Source organism: Lissotriton helveticus, chromosome 11 (assembly GCF_964261635.1).
Source record: "Lissotriton helveticus chromosome 11, aLisHel1.1, whole genome shotgun sequence".
Taxonomy (NCBI): Eukaryota; Metazoa; Chordata; class Amphibia; order Caudata; family Salamandridae; genus Lissotriton; species Lissotriton helveticus.
The window spans coordinates 1,093,155,544-1,093,172,892 of NC_136072.1; the positions used below are offsets into that span (position 1 = coordinate 1,093,155,544).

A 17,349-nucleotide genomic window follows, 5' to 3' on the forward strand; every position below is an offset into this window, starting at 1 on the left:
CTTCAGATGCCACATTAAAGCGTGACTGTTTAATCAGAGCTCTTAAATACTTCCACTTAAGATTACTCCTTGTACCTTCAATGGCGTCAAGAGACCCAACCATTAAACTCTGCACTACAGAACAGAACGGAATAGAATAGAATAGAACAAGAGTGACTGCAATTAGGGAAGAATTGAGCTTAATTGTTGTAGAAGGTTACAAATTATAAATAACAAAGCACTGAGGTTTTACCAGATTTGAGGTTTGTACAATCTGATTTATATTAATAAAATTTGCAGCCACTAATGTGGCTTCAAAGCACTATTACCTTCCTTCAGACAGCACAAGCTTATCACGATCCTCGGGGGCCTAGATGCCTGAAAACGTCACCAAGCCAATTGTTCTGTGCTGACATTCAGATGTTTTTTTTTTGCTAACCGGAACTAGAACCTGTAGAAGACCCAACATGGTCCTTGTTTGCACTCTTTGTACCTTTGGGTCCGCAAACCAGCCTCCTCAAATGGTGAGACTTCTCTCTACAACCTTTCAATATCAGGCTTTATCCACCGTTTAAAAGCAATTTGCCCGGTGTTGCTAGCACCTTTGGGCCACAAAATATCCAACCTTAAATGTACTGTATCACCCTCACTATAAACAAATTCGTTTGTTAGATTTTAAATCTAGAAAAATAACTTTTTTGTACCATTTTCAATAGGAAAGCTTATTTAGAGTACTCCAATCTTGTCTTTTTTCAGAGGTTGCACTGATCATACTTTTTTTTGTTTCTATTTCTAATTTGCAATGAGTTAGTGTTTGCAAATAGGATCTCATGCAGCTTTAACTTTCCCTGCAAAGTTGTCTAAAGCCATAAACATCGCTCTGGCAAAAGTAGGGTGAAGGTCCTAACTTTTTGCCAAGCAAAGTTAATCCACACAGGGCCACAAAAAACACAGGATATCCTCCTGCAGGGCGTCGCGTGGGTGAGACAAGCTGCAAAAGGAATCCTATGACATTTTTAGCAACAGCAGACTCCCCGTACTTAACAGGCGTGACGAGAGGAGGCAGACCGGACAACATGACAGGCAGGAGAAGTTTGTGGGCATGGTGGCACGGTGAATAGTTTGGGGCATCAGTGCTCCTCAATTGCAGTAGTCGTAAGATTTATTGAATAGATAAAAGTATTCATCATAAAAACAAAGACAAAGTAGCAATATAGGTAAAATGGATACATAAAACAACAACAAAATTGAACCCTTTTTGTCTATTAAGAAGCATTTTTCTAAATGACTTGAAAGTACATAAGTGACATATGAATTATTGGATGCTAGTTTAAGAATGAAGATGTGGCATCCAAGCTTATCTTTTGCACAGTCTTGGTAACTGTTGAGCGAACACACAATGATAATCTCAGCCTTTTACAGTCAGCAATAGACAGCATTCTATTTGACTTTAAAAATGCATACATTTACTTATATGACTATTAATTATTGAATTAAAAAGCAAAAAGATGGCTTCTGCAATTTTCCTATGTCCTGATTCAATACAAATTGGATGTAGTAATTTCATCCTAGGGGAAGTGAAGTCAAACATATACAAATTAAATGTTACATTGTTTCATCATATAGATTGCGTAAACGACACAGTTTTGAACATAATCTGGAGCCACACCAAGATCCTTCAAACTGGTAAATTGAAATGTAAAATAGTCTACACAGTACACATTAGTTTTTCACCTTGGTGGTTAAATTAGAATCAACGTAGAGTTGACGTTTCATCGCATAGCAATCTTGAGTGTAACCAGATAACGTATATTACAGTGAGTACCTTATATGCAGACTGTAGTTTAAAAACAATTCTTTAGCAATGGTTTATGAACCGATGATGATAAATTACTCAAAACCTCTAAATATGGTAATTGATATTCACTGATTAGATGAACACACTGATATTATTTATCATAGGTAAAATAGAAGCATTATTCAACAAAAACACTTTCCTGTTTAGTGGTGAGTTTAAAGAGTTTTGATTAGCATTAGAACAGGAACAGAAATAATTTATGACGTTTATATAACTAGAATAGTGACAGGCCCAATTCAAGTCGCAATCGACACTGGGGAGTTGATGATCTTAAGTTTAGAAGTATTTGTATAGAATTCAGCCAGGAAGTGCAATAACGTATTATTGATACCCTAAGATTGGAGTTTAGACCCAGGTGGTTCCTGTCTACTTTGTCAAAAGCCGGTCAGTATTCGACAAAGCAGAAAAAAGATTTAGCCCAATTAGAATAGTGTCACAATTAAACAGTACATTTAATACCATAATATTATCAACAGTAGATCAACCTGGATGAAATCCAGTCTGTGTAAATTCAACAGCCCCCTTATTTTGTGCACATTCTGATATTTGGCTAATATAAATTTGGCAAATAATTTGCTATCAAATCCCAAAAGTGTGATTCATTTATGATCTTTTGTATCCAATTGCAGGCCACCTTTATAAAGTCGTTCCCAGAATCAGGGATGACCCCAGAATTCTATATTTTTGTAAAAAATATACCTAAGATACCACTCCATAAAGTGGGGTCAGCTCTAGGCACTATGACCAGTTACCATTTGGGCAAGAATCCCATGTAAAACAACTAGAATTTGTAAATGTTAAAACTTCGTTGTCAACTATTGATATCTGATTGGTGAGCCATGGTGAAAAAGTAACATTATCTGTCTGGTGAGCAGTATACAGGTTTATTATAAAAGAATCCCAGACTTCAAATGTGATATCGTAAATGTAACAATTAATGCAGTGGCTCATATCTGAATTAATTAGCAGCCAAAAGCAGTTTGCGTCTCTTTTTTTATAATTTCAACTAATTATAATTCTCATTGACATCTGACACCTTATCCCAGCCAAGACATAAATCAGAAAAGTGTTTTTCACATGATGTCTAAGACCTCAGTTACCCTTCCTAAGAACCTGGGTGAGCCTCCTATGTCCCGTGTTCACTGTAACATCCAGAATGCATTAAGTGAGTGGGAGCATTTTGGGGATTGGCATATTTTCTGTGTTGGGCTTTCTGCTTACAACACATACTGTGGCATTGTTCAGACTGGCTGATCTGCGTCCGTTGGGCTCTTGTGCCATTGGGAACCAACGAGATACAGGTTTACCCCCTGGGTGATCTGCACCCCTGTATGAGCACATTTGATGCAGCAGCAGTAAACTAGTCCACTCATTCCTGCTACATCTGGTACCCCCTATTGCTCACAACCTCCTGGTATTGCCTTCTACATATAAAAAATGGTCTCGCTACCTTCCAGGAACACTTATAGACCTAGTGCTATAAAATGTAAGAAAGTGTTATATCGAATCTTCCTCCTAATCTGGACCACCAAACTAAATTTTGTGCAATATCCTAACATACACCACTTGCCATGTAGATGTCTACCAACACCAGAAAGCATCCCAGATATCAAATTCTCAAACTCTCTTGTTAGTTTTCACAGTTTTATGTTATTAAGTGATATGTGGATGAGTGGTTAGTAGAATTTTTCTTCTGTGCCTATCTAGTCATTTGTTCAGTGTATGGCCTCTCGTATATGCACCCTGGCTGGACATACTGATGATACCTTTAATTGTATGTTTTCTGGTTCTGTCACTGGACTTTAGATGCAGAACTAGAACAGTATGAGCTTCTGTGCCCCGATGGGACCACGGCCAGTCTGAGTGCATACAGGAGCTGTCACCTGGGTCGTGGCCCTGGCAATGCCCTTGTCACCAGGCGGAACTTTCAAAGGACCTCCAGGAAGTTCCTAACAACAGTCCAGGTAAAATGATGCTATAAATGTACCAGAAATCTATACCAAAAATTTAAGCAATTGCCTGGTTCAATCACCTATATCAGTGACTTGGCTTACACCTGGTGCGGATGACGCTATTTTTTTTTAAACTTTATTTTTCAATTTGCATTATACAAATCGGCATCAATATAGCGTACATAGGCATATTGTTGATATTATCAATGACACGTAGAACAGATGGTCGCCTCCGGGGGGGAAAGATACCATGGGGTCACATAAGCATCCAAAAGCATATTGCAGTGAGGAGGGAGCATGGGGTATAGCACCGCTTCCCATTGTGCATATAACTGAGGTCAGTCCTTTCACTCCGTGGCAAGGGCCGGCCCACTTTCAACATCCAACCCACTCTTCTCTCCATCAGTTGTATCCTGCAAGGAGGCCTCCCTCTCTGCCAACGCAGAGGAACACAACTTCCGCCAAATCATTAGGTCCTCTTGCAGCTTCTCGTCCCGTCGGGTGAGCTGCATGTTTGTTTCTTCTGCTAGGGACCACTCTCGGACATCTTTAAGCCAGGTGGGCACTTCTGGGCCCCTCTGCCCCATCCGGGCTACCTTTCGCCTAGCGAGGGCCAGCAGTTGTAGGAGCTTATATGTAAGTTTCCTATTCTTTGGCTTCCGGACAAATGCAAGTAAACAATTCAGAGGTTCAGGCTGCATTCGAATGCCTGTGGCCGCAACAATCCTGCCCACCCCCTCCCCCCAAAACTGCTTGACCAGTAGACAATCCCAGGCTAAATGTAAAAAGCCTGCTTTCTCTGTGGCGCATCTAGGGCATCTATCTCCCTTGTCAGGCAAAATGCGGTTCAGGGATACCGGGGTTAGGTAGGTACATTGAAGGAAGTTAAAATGTGTTAAAACCGGGCATTGCAGGAGACTCTACGCGTAAGGGCACATATGCGTGTCTATTGTTTCTCCTCCAGCTGAAGAGAGAGATCCTTCTCCCACGCACCCCGAGATGGCGGCACCGGAGGAGCAGAGTCTTGTTTCATAGTCTTGTAGAGGAGAGAGATCAGTTTGCGACCTGTACCGCACATGAGCATGATATCTAGGGTATGCGTGAGGGGTGGAATATCCGGGACCTGTGGCCAAGTGGTTTTCACTGCGTCCTGAATTCCACAGAAGTGTAGGAATTGACCCTGCCTGAGGCTAAAATTCCCTACTGCTTGCTCGTAGGTGAGGAAGGTCTCGTTAGGAAAAAGGTCTGCAAGAACTTCGCATCCACGCTCCCTCCAAGGTTGAAAGGACATGTATCGCCCCATGTCTATGAAGGGGGCCAGTATCCAAATCGAGAGCTCCCTGTGAAAGGGTGCTTTCTGTAGGATCAGTTCAACAAAATGCAGCCAAATACCGGCTGTTTGTCGCACTATGCAGGGAAGAGATTCGTCGGACCCCCTGCCCTGCATCAGAGCCTCCTGCAGTGCCAGAGTATAAACCCTGCCAGAGAGAAGGCATTTCTCCCAATTATCCGCGTCTGACATCCAGCATGCTGCATGCTGCAATTGGGCCGCAAAATATGTCGAAGCGCGGGGCTTCCAAACCACCCACCTCATAGCTTCGTATAACAGTGCTTAGAGCTACTCTGCTGTGCCGGCCCGCCCAAAGTAGGGACGTGAGCAGCATGTTGAGGGTTTTAAAGACACAAGGCGGTAGCGGACATAGGGAATACTGGAGTATATCTAGCGTCCTTGGAAGCATCACCATCTTAGAGATGGCCAGCCTACCCATCAATGAGAGTGGAAGAGTATTCCAGAATGTCACCGATTGTTGTAGAGATGCGATTATGTGGTCCACATTCCGGGCTAACGCCTGTGTGTCCGTCGGGCCACCTGTATCCTAAGATAGCGGAATCCAACCTGTTCCCAGCGCAGTTCCAGGTCTAGAAGCTCACCCAGGGGCACCTAAGCCAATACCGCCAATGGGAAGATCAGGGACTTACCGCGGTTGAGTCGCAAGCCAGAGACCTCACCAAATCTGTCAAGTGGTGCTGCAGGACCGGTAGTGCGTCCCGGGGAGAAGTCAAGTAAAACAGGGCATCATCAGCATATAGGGAAATTATATGACTCGTGCCACCCAATGTGATTCCCCATCGTTCCATGTCAGTCCTCATCTGGACCGCGAAGGGCTCTATGGCCAGGGCAAACAATAAGGACGAGAGGGGACACCCCTGACGGGTGCCCCTTCCCAGTTGCCAGTCCTCCAATCTTGCTCTCCCAACTTTAACCCTTGCGCGGGGCGCTGTATACAGGATGCGAATCCAGCAACAAAATTTAGGGCCTAACCCCACAGCACGTAGGACCTCTTGAAGGTATCCCCAATCTACTGTGTCGAACGCCTTGGCAAGGTCGATGGAGACCAATACCATATGTTCCTCTCGACCATGCACCTCATGCATGATATGACTAAGCCGGCGCAGATTCATCGCCGTGTTTCGTCCCGGTATGAACCCACACTGGTCCTCATGGACCAAGTGAGGCATGTAGAGTGCTAATCGGGTAGCCAAAAGCATGCATAAGATTTTAACATCAGTGTTTATCATTGTAATCAGATGATACGATGAGGGCTCATGAGGATCTCCTCCAGGCTTTAAGATCATGTATATTTCCCCCTGTTCCATACTCGGGGGTGGAACTCCGCGTCCAAACGCCTCGAGGTAGACCTGCAACAGGAGGTGAGGAAGCATGCCCATGAATGCTTGATAAAACTCCGGGGGGAAAACGTCACTCCCCGGAGTTTTGGCTCACTGCAAGTGCTGCAGGGCAGATTGTATCTCACCCAGTGTTAGGGGTTCGTCGAGCTCCTTCTGTGCTGACTTAGGAATAGGGCGTAGTGACAGGTCTTGGAGGTAAGGGAGATAGGATGCCGCGGAGGTCCCAGGGTCCGCGGTATAGCCTGTCTGTAGATGGAATTTTAGGACCCGAAGTAGTCCCACCTCTGAGTGGACCAATCCTCCCGTGGGCTCCTTCAGAGCCACGATCGCTTCAGGGGCACGTTCCTTCCAGAGTATCCAAGCCAAAAGCCGGCTCGATTTATCTCCTTCCCTATGAAGACATTATCTGAACTGTGTGAGGGTGTTTTTGTCAAGCCTGTCCCAAATGTCATTGATACGTTCCTGAGTGCCACGCTCCCCATCCCTCCCCGCTGCACCAAGGGCCTCGCGAGTCTGTAGTTTCCAAGAGGTGGCGCTCTACCTCCTGTAATTCCCGTTGGATCTGTTTCCGGACCCCGCATGTAAGGCCTATGTAGGCTCCCCTTACTACAACCTTGAGGCTTCTCACTTTGTGGCTAGTGATAAGTCCACCCGTCCCAATTTAAGTCAATATAATCATTTATGGCATTTTCTATGTGCTGTTTCCCTACTGGGTCCTCAAGAACCTCTGCTGGCAACCTCCAAGTCCGTGGGCGAGTTATCGGGGCCCCCCAGTCAACTACACATGCCACAGGGGAGTGGTCAGATAGGAATTGTGCTTGATGGGTCACCTCATAGGACATAGCCGCATCAGGGTTAGCAAATAAAATCCTGTCTAAATGTCTGTATGTATTATGGGTGGACGAGAAACAAGTATACACTTTCTGGGCTGGGTGTCCCTGACGCCATATATCATGAGCCCCTATATTCCCCATGACCTCTCTGAGTTTCGTGGTCATCCTAGGTTTCATACCAGTGCGGGCGGGAAGCTGTCAAGGTTGGGGTCTAGGACACAATATTTATTAAAGTTTTGTATAGCGCTGGCTGGACCCGAGGGTATCAGAGCGCTTCACAACAAATACAGATATGCAACAAAGGAAAATGAGGACAGAAAAACAAGAACAAGGAACACAAGCAGGAAGTAAAGTCTGCACAACAACAACTTGAGCGCAATACGGGACGGAGATCAGGAGCGAATCATCCAGCTCTGGGTTCAAAGAGATAGCTGTCTTTCACAGTCAGGCGTGGGGTTCTCGTTACGAACCGGAGCGCTCAAGGAAGAGGGCTTTGAGTAGCATCTTGAATTGCGGGAAGGAGGCGGTCATTCTGATATGGGGGGGATGGAGTTCCAGATCCTCGGAGCATTACCCGTAAAGGATTTATTTGAGGTTTTGTGTTTCTGTGAATTCAGAGGGATGAGTAGGTGTGTATTGGAGCTTCTGAGGTTCCTGGATTGACCATCCCTTTCGGGTTTGGTGGCCAGGTATTCTGGTTTGCCTGTATGCAGGGCTTGATGTGTGAGGCAAGCTGTGCGGAAGCTGGCTCATTGGTCTATCGGGAGCTACTTCAGTTCCTTGAGTGCCGGAGAGATGTGCTCATATTTCTTTGTTCCTGTGACCATTCTTGCTTCTGCGTTGAGGGTGGAGGTGAGAGGTCCCAGGTGCGATTTAGCTGTTCCAGTCAGCACTGCGATGCCATAGTCAATTCTGGAGAGCACCAGTGCCTGAGTGGCCTGTTTCAGATCTTTAGGGGGGAGGAAGGGCTTAATTTTGTAGAGAAGTTTCAAGTTCAGGAACACACTTTTAGCGGTTTTTGAGATGTGTTTTTTCATGTCCAGTTTAGGGTCGAGAGGGATCCCTAGGGATTTTGCAGAGTCCGTTGGCGCTAGAGAGACATTGAGGGCATTTAAGGCTTTGAGCCATTCAACTATTTGGAGGTTTTCATCTTTATTCGAAATAAGGAGTACTTCCGTTTTTTCTTCATTAAGTTTGAGGTGGTTGGCTGAGAGCCAGTGTTGGACCTCCATGAGTGTACCGTTTAGTCTATGAATGTCTGCGATCAATGTGGTTTCCAAATAGAGTTGTGTGTCATCCGCGTAGAGGTGGAAGGGGATGTTGGAGTTCCTTAGAAGTGAGGTGAGGGGTTCCATGTAGATGTTTAAGAGTTGTGGGAAGAGTACTGACCCTTGAGGAACTCCTCCGCTGATGGGGAGGGGGTCTGATTCGAAGCTGTTGATCTTTATTGTTTGAGTGCGGTTGTTGAGAAAAGAAGAGAACCATTTTAAGACCATCTTTTCAATGCCCGCTCTCTCCTGTAGGACGTTGAGTAGCAGGTTATGATCAACTGTGTCGAACGCAGCCGAGAGGTCAAGGAGGTTGAGAAGGCTACATTGGTTGGAGTCGAATGACATTGTGCAGATCATCTAGGACATTTAGGATTGCGGTTTCCGTGCTGCAGCCCTTTCTGAAACCTGATTGGTGTGGGTCAAGTAGATTAGTGTTCTCTAGATGTTGGGTTAATTGTGAGAGCATCCAGGATCTCTCCTCTGTAGTGCCTTTTTTATCAGAGCAATGTTGGATCATATCGTTGTCTTGCAGAAGGTTGTTGAGAGATTGAATGAGCGGGTTATTAGTTTCGTTCCATCTTAGGTTGAGGTCGCCCAGAATTAAGCTGTGGTCGCTGTTGAGTGCGGATTGGTTGATCAGATCCGACAGCTGAGCTCCAAATTTGTTGGAGTTGCCTGGAGGATGATAAAGGAGATGGCATTGACGTGAACTATGAGTGGGAGATTTGAAGTTGACCAACAGGCATTCAAAGGAATTGTACAGGCAGGAGGGAGTTTCAGAGATGGAGAGGTCACTTTTGTGGATAATTGCTATGCCGCCACCTTTGTGTATGGGCCTGTCTTTGCGGATATTTGAGAAACCGGGCGGCACCAGCATGTCCAGAATGGGGAGGGATAGGGTGTTTAGCCACGTTTCCGTGATGAAGGCTACATCCAGGTCATGAGAGAGGATGGATTCAGCTATTTCAGTTGCATGTTTGACTGCGGACCGGCTGTTGATAAGCATACAGTTAATGGGGGGGGGGGTCTTCTTTTGATTTCAAATTGTCAGGCTTGGCTCTGGGTATAGAGGATAGATACATTGGGGGTCTAGTGGCTCTGCGGGTGGGCGGGTCCCTACCCACTCCAGTGATGACTTGGATCGAGGAGATGAGAGTAGAGTTCAGGAGTGGGGCCTGGGCTGGCTGGTTCAAGGGAGTTCGTAAGATGCGACAATTGCGCTCACTTCCTGGGGGAGAGGGAGGTTATAGTTCTTCTGGGACTGACTGCTCGTGTCTCAGTCTGGATTTTAGTCAGTGGAGGCATGGAACCTGGGGGAAGGGACCGGTTGGGGGGCGGATAGTCATTCCTAGGGAGTGGCGGAGGGATGTGGGGTGGTGCGGAGGGAGGGGAGGGCAGCTGGAGATACCCTAGGGCGGATAAGGTTTCCTGCAGGCCAAGGATCAGGGTAGCGATCTGCGCCTCTATAAGGTCGAGGCATTGCGTCAGCTTGGGTGAGGGGGAGAGGAGGAGAGGGTGGGCGGAGCTAAGCCCTGAATGTGAGGGGCTTTGGGGTGAGTTCCTACTGGGGGGGTTCACAGGGGGGGGGGAGCTGGATCCGGTTTAGAGTTCGGTTGTGGGAAGGCTAGCGAGGGAGGGGGGTTGCGGTCCCTTTGGGGTGAAAGTTTTCTTCGATGAGGGGGGCAGTGAGAACTAGAGGAGAGGGGGTTAGCGGGTTGGGGGTTGGGGGTTGTGCATCAGTGTTGTCAGGTCTATAGATCAATTGTGGGAGGGCTAGAGAGTGAGGGGGGTTGTTGTCCATTTGGGGGTGAGAGTTTTCTTCATTGGCGGGGACTGTCAGAACTAGTGGAGTGGGGGTTAGCGGGGGGGACTGAAAAACTGAGTTGTTAGGGGGTCTGGGATCTCTAAGGATGGGAGGCTGAGAGCTAGTGGTGCCACAGGAGCTAGGGAATGGGGTTGGGAGTCCTTTGGGGATGCGAGGGGGGCTGAGTACTGGAAGTTTGGGAGCGATGGGTGGAGGACGGGGGTAGGGAGATAGGGGGAGCTAGGGCTGGTGAGGATGTAAGGTTGGCGGAGTGATTGAGCCAGGCAGGGTGGAGACGCTGAGGTGGATTTCTAAGGGCGGGAGACTGAGAGCTAGGGGTGCTTCGGGAGCTAGGGAGAGGGGGGTTGGGAGTCCTTTGGGGATAAGAGGGGGGCTGAGTACTGGAAGGTTGGGTGCGATGGGTGGAGGACGGGGGTGGCGAAGACATGCTCCGAAGACTAGGAGTTTGTAAGGAGCCATTAGGGTGGGAGGGGGTCGGTTTGTGTGGGTAATGATCAGTAGCCATCTTAAGTGTTGGGAAGAGAGAGTCGAAGAACTCTAGGTTCTCGTCTTTCGCCTGAATTAGAATGGTGCCATTCACAAAAATGGTGATGGAGATGTCTCTGGTCAGGGAATGTTGGTTCAGGGGGGAGATTGTTAGTTTGCGGTTGTGTTCAGTGAAGGTGGTTTTGGAGACGGGGAGGAGTGAGTTAAAGATGGTGACCCATAAGTCAGGCCTGTTGGTATGGAAAATGAAGTCCATTTTCCTCTGTCCTCTAGCTGCGCAGTGGTAAGTGTCAACAACTAGTGTTTCGGGGTGTTGCCTGATTACATTCTGTTTGGAGCGTTTTTTGGCTTTGAAGGAGAGGCTGCGTGGGAATGTTATAGCGAATGTGTCCTGCCCTCGTGGAGACAGGTGGTTAAGAGAGGGGCAAAGATGCGTGTCCAATTGCGCGGCCGGGGGCATCCTGGCTGGACTGGGGGGAGGCGAGACCTCTGGGGCAAGGAAGGGGGGGGAGTAGGACGGAGGGGGGCTGGGTTGATTGAATCTGTGCGGAAGGTAAGGGGTGCCTAACCGGAGGGGGGGGTTGGGCTGTACGACGCGGTATGCGCTGGGGAGTTGCGCACCGAGGAAGCTTCGAGGGGGTGGACTGGAGGAGGGGCGCCGGATGTCAGGAGGAGGGGGGAGTAGGAGGAGCGGTCACGGGACCTCTCTGAGGGCGGACCCAGGGACCAAGAATGCAGGTGCTCTCGGTTAAATTGTTCAGCTCAGGTGGCCATCGAGCAGGGAGTGGGCAGCCCCCTAGTGAGAGAGAGAGCTAGGGTTGAGTGACTTGTTGAGTGGGCCTTGATTGCGCCATTCTCACTAGTCGCATGGGGTGGGGGTCGATTGTTCGTGCGGGGGTGGGGGAGGGCTATCAAGTGTTAGAGGGGGATAGCGACGGGCTTCAGGCTCCTAGGATGGACACTTGGAGTCTAATCAAGTCAACTCTAAAGAGACCGGTGGCCAGCCTGTCGAGGGGTGGGCTGTAGCTAGCGGATCTCGAGCGTGGCGGCGAGTTAGGTAGGGGACAGGTGGCCCTTGGAGAGTGAAGCCGGATGGTTGTTGTAATAGCCGGCGATGTCAGTAGGGGTCAGTGCTGCCGCCCCTTAAGTGTGAGGTAAGATAGGATCTGAGGAGGCCAGCGTTATCTAGAGGTGGGTAATCTGCTGCAATTGGGGTGAGAGGCGCAGTTATTTAGGGGCCTCCGATGTCCCCTAGTGTGGAGAAATTGATTTGTTGTGATTCCATGAGGTTAGAGCATTTGTATCTGAGATCGGTCATAGCAAGTCCGGTTACCCTGCCCATTAGCTGTCCAGAATGATCTTAGCTCGCCAGGGCTGCAATCTTGAAACGGGCAGAGCAAGTAATCTTAAAACGGGCAGAGCAAGTCCGATTTCCCTACTCCATTAAAATCAAGAGTAGTCTTAAATCGGGCGGAGCAAGTCCAATTTCCCTGCCCAAATGATGTCCCGAGTGGCGGCCATATTAAGGCCAGGCGGCCCTTAACGAGAGAAAGTGTATTGTACTTGCGTGGAGGGCGAGGGGAGGCGCCCCTGTGGATCGACGCTTGGGTCCCCTGGTTGCGGCATCAGTCTGGCGGTTCGGGGGCCTTTTTCCTACATATTGGGCTCACTTGTTGCTTTCGAGGTCCATGCGCTTTGTAGGGCGGTCGGCCATCTTAGGGACAGGCAGCCCTGGCGGTGAAGAGCGTAGGGACCGACACGAGACCCGCGGCCTCTCGTCGACGGTCTAATCTCCCCTGTTGATCGTCGGGAACAGGCGCCCCTCTGCTGCCGCAGCCATCAGGCTCTCCCGAACGCGGCTCGGCACCGCTCCCGCTGTCTCGGGTTCTCCAGCCCGGCGGAGCCGCCTTTGGATGCCTCGCCGTCACCTAACACCCCGGTAAGTGAGGGGGGACCACTCACTGCTAGCGGGGTGCTCCTATGGGTGGGGGTGCGGGGCGTAGCTCCGGGGCAGGAACCGGGTGTGGGTGAAGGTCTCTGGTGCGCAAGAGCCCGGTCCTCCTAGTCGGGCGTGCTGACCCTGCAGATGGTTCCTCTGGATCCCAGAGGCAGCCGGGTTGGAGTGGTTAAATGCGGAGGAGGGGTTTCGGGGGGTTTCAGTGGGGTCGTTCCGGTCGGGAGTTTTCCAAAACAATGGGACCTCAAGCTCCGATATCAAAACCTCCTGTAGGGCCTGAAAGAAGTCCGGGTCATCTGTGTTTGGGGCATAGGCGTTCATTATTACAACATCTCTGCCAATGGAGTCCCTGGGGCCACCCACACAAGTGCACCACTGGCGTAGGAAGAGAATGAAGAGTGGAAAACCTGTCCCGCCATTTCTTCGTCAACCTCTGAGCTCCTTCCTCAGTAAGGTGAGTTTCTTGGAGGCATGCTATCAAGACCTGGTGCTTACGGAGGAAGGACAGGACTCTTGTTGCAAGTACCCAGCCCCCTCACATTCCAGCTTAAAAATGTAAACCCCATGGATGGTGAAGTAACCAGTCCCCACGTGTTCCACGTCCCATGGAGCTACATAGACCCTGAGCCCCAGATGCCGTACATACAATGCCTGAGAAATAAGAAAAAAAAACAACAACCCACTAAGAACACATTCCCACGAGCAAAATATACTGACAACAAAATATGCAGGAATGCCTTTCCCATGCTGGTGCCAGGACGTGCAAAGCTGTCCCATTAGCCCAACCGTGGCTAAGAAATACTCCACACAAAAAAAAAAACTCTTATGAAAACAACTCCCCGCCCCTTAGAACCAACTCCTGACTTAGGCCAGCCGCCACCTAGTATAGATCAAAGCACCAGACTGTCCTATTTTACACGTGTGATACAATGGTGTTAGATTGTGCGGCAGTGTCCCAAACATACATATGGCATCAACAGTTCCTTTAGAAGCATTTCTCCCAAGTTGCTGTAAGTCAATGATCACTAGGCCTCTAAAGACCGGCCCCTGCTTACCACAACAACATTAAAAGAGAATCAATAAAAAGGAAATAGCTTTCAGGGCAGAGCTGTAGTGGGCGTAAGTGGGTCCAGGACAGTTTCTGGGATCACATGAGAGGTTGGCGAGAGAGTCTCTGGTACCAGTCTCTCTCCGGAAATCCCTGACACAGTTGGCGGGGGAGAATCGTCAGAGTCCGAAGATTCCACGCACACGGCCCCTTAGTCTCCCACTGTTATCCGCTGTTGCTCCGCCTGGTCATCCCCATCAACTTGATTCTTGTGCCTTCTCCCACGGTTCCCTGGAGGTCTGGACCCCCAAGCACTCCGAGATCCTCGCCGCTCGTGCCGAGGGAGGGCCTCCCCCCTGATGTCGAGCCATTCCCATACCTCCTCAGGTGGGCAGAAAAAATGGCCTTTCCTTGGGATATCACCTTAGGTTTCGCTGGATAATGCAGCATGTGCTGTAGGTGAAGTTCGCGTAGCTTCTGCTTGACGCCAAGAAAGGATTTCCTCTGCTCCTTCACCTGGCAGGTATAGTCCAGATAGATGGAGACCTTGGCATTCTCAAAGGTGAGGTCCGTCGCTTCTCTCGCCGCTTTCAAAATACAGTCCCTGTCGCTATAAATTAGGATTTTTGCTATCTGGACCCTAGGGGGCCCCCCTGCAGTGGCGAGGGACCAACGCCCTGTGGGCCCTCTCCACCACGAAGACCTCCGATAGGCCCGCGAAGTCCGTATCCAGTTCAGGAGCCGATCCGCATTGCCCTGCTCCAAGCGCTCCGGGATACCCAGGACCCAGATGTTGCTCCGACGGGCCCTCCCTTCTGCCTCTTCTGCTCTGCGTTCCAGTGCACCAGTAGAACGGGTGAGCTGAGACATTTGTTGCTTCAGGGAAGCCACTTCTCCCTTGAGCTGAACGATGTCCCCCTCTGCCGTGGACACCTTGTCTGCCACCTTCCGCAAGTCCACCCGCAGTAGATTAACGTTAATGGAGACTGTCTCTATTTGTTTTTCCAGAGCAGTGCGGGACCCCTGTATCACCTCCAAGAGTGCAGCTCGGGACGGCTCGCCGGTGGTGTCACCCTCACCATCTTGGCCCATCTGGCGAGTGATGCGTTGTGTACTGTGTGATGGTGTTGGGGTTGGAGGCGCGAGGAAGTCTGTCCTTATCCATGATGCAGTCAGTACCAAGTCACTCAGGAGGAGGCTAAAAGGGCGCAAGCGCCAAGCTCAGGTTATAGGGCACCAGACGTATGTCCCATTCACAGACGTCACCAGGAATGTGGGGGGCCAGGTCGGGGGCCAAAGGGCACACAACTACACCCAACACCTCCAGGGGGCCCCAGATCCGTAGCGTCCCAGGACTGGGCCGAGCAAGCAGTCCTGCGGGGATCCCAAGGTCTCTCACCTCGATGTTGCCACCAGCGTGATGCGGACCTCTCAACCAGAGGGTCCACAGTGCACTCGGACCCCAGCGTCAACTCCACGACCCACTCCTAGCAAGGAGGCGTCCGAGGGTACTCCGAGTGGCAAACACCCCCGCTTTAACCAGGCAGTCTAGTCAAAGAGTACAAGGGGCCCGGGCAGGATTAGTCCTCTCGCAGAGAGCCAGCAGTAGTTGCCTGTCTCTCGGTACCCCAGGGGGCCACCAGGCCCCAACAGGAAGACATGGGGAGGACTCACCGATGAGGCCCACCTCAGAAAGTGCGGTCAGTCTGGTGCAATGTAGTCAGTCAGTCAGTCAAATATCTTTATTCGATTATTTAAAATCATAAAAGAGCGAGCAATACACAGGAACATTTCATCATGACACATAATAATATAGATCAAAATTTTGTTTAAAAAACCCTAAAAACACGTTATACAGAATAAAATATACAATAATGTTTAAAAAGAGTAAAATCAATAAAATGTAGAAGGTACACATTAATCAGGGACAAGGTGCCTAATACTAAAACGATGCTTATTTATACGTGCACCAGCAACCAAAAAACTAGCAACATGAAATGCCACTTTTAAGTTCGATAGAAGTTGCAGGAACAGCATAGCTGGTTTTACCTGTGTAAAACCCATATTGCACAGTATAGGCAGCAAGTATTTTTTCCTACTCTCTTTATAATGACCGCAGAACAGGATAAAATGAGTCGTGTCTTGAATAGAAAAATAATCGCAGTCACATGGATCAGCATTTTCAGGTCTAGTCCACTTTTTAAAATTGCCCAGGATAAAAGGAATCAGATCAAGACGAAATCTTGTTAGAAGGAAACGATGGTATGGTTTATGTACCAAAAAGAGATACGGTTCCATACCTGGGACAGATGTTAACATGCAATGTTTCCTAACCGTAGATTTGTTTAACTCTGTGGCTTCCCTCTCCGAGACATAGCAGTCAGTCAAAAGGTTTTTGACTATCTTTATGTCTTCCTGATTTATCAAATGTGGGGAAGAAAAAAGTTCAGGTCGGCCAACTAGAGTTAACTGCGTCTTAACATATTTTAACCATGGAATGTTGTATACTTTATCCAGGGCTAAGCAATCTTTAAGGATGTGATGGTTTAGAGTAAGCTCCTGGTTGAGCCACACTTTCAACCATCCAATAACTGGGGCTGACTTTAAAATGTCGGTAATGAAGCCCAAACCAAGCTCTGTATGTGTTATATATGTAGAAGTCGATTGGGGGACAGAAAGCAGAGTTCTCAGGAATTTATTTTCTACTTTCTGAATTTTGTCATGTTCATGATTAGTGTGCCCCCAAATAACAGAGCCGTATTGAGCAACCGACAGACATTTGGCTTTGTAGACCTTTATAATGCTTTCCATGGGGCGGGCTCCGAGTTTTTTAGCAAAACCAAGCAACCCAGCAGCCGCTCTTGCTACTGCGTTGCTTTTAGCCAAAAGCTGGGGGCCCCACTTGCCTTTTTCGTCAAAGATCACGCCTAGGTAAGGGAAGGATGGGACTCTCCTAACCTCTTTCCCAGCACAAAAAAAAGTTTTGGTCTTTCTTTTCCTGCCTGCGGCTCCTGCTATCATTACGTGGGATTTTTCTACATTAGTTTTCATGTCCAACGAGGACATGAAATCCCCAAAGGATAAGAGGAGTTTATTCAATGCCACTCCAGAGCGTGCTAAGAGGACAGCATCATCCGCGTACAGGAGGACAGGTATCTTTATCTCTCCTGCACGCGGGATGTCAATGTGGGACTCTGCCAGAGCTGGCTCAAGGCCATTTATATAAAGTGTAAAGAGGAGGGGGGCAAGGATGCATCCTTGCCTAACCCCCCTCTCTGAGTCAAAGTGACAGGTGCACCTTCCTTCCCTAGTCACTCTGGCCGAGGTCTTGAGGTCTCTGTGTAGCTCTGCCAGATACCCTACCAGGGGTGCATCGATGCCCATGGACAAGAGGACCCCCCACAGCTTAGCCCTGTTAACCAGGTCAAAAGCTGAGGAGAGGTCCATAA

General features: G+C 48.8%; 1 protein-coding gene across 1 annotated transcript in view; it reads left to right on the forward strand.

The window, feature by feature from the left end:
- The window catches only part of LOC144790939 (serotransferrin-2-like), a 293,556-nt gene that overhangs the window by 150,155 nt on the left and 126,052 nt on the right, over positions 1 to 17,349 (forward strand). The window contains exon 7 of the mRNA XM_078665568.1: positions 3,644 to 3,801. Within this exon, the coding sequence (XP_078521694.1) occupies positions 3,644 to 3,801 (158 nt within the window). The remainder of the gene's footprint in view (positions 1 to 3,643; positions 3,802 to 17,349) is intronic.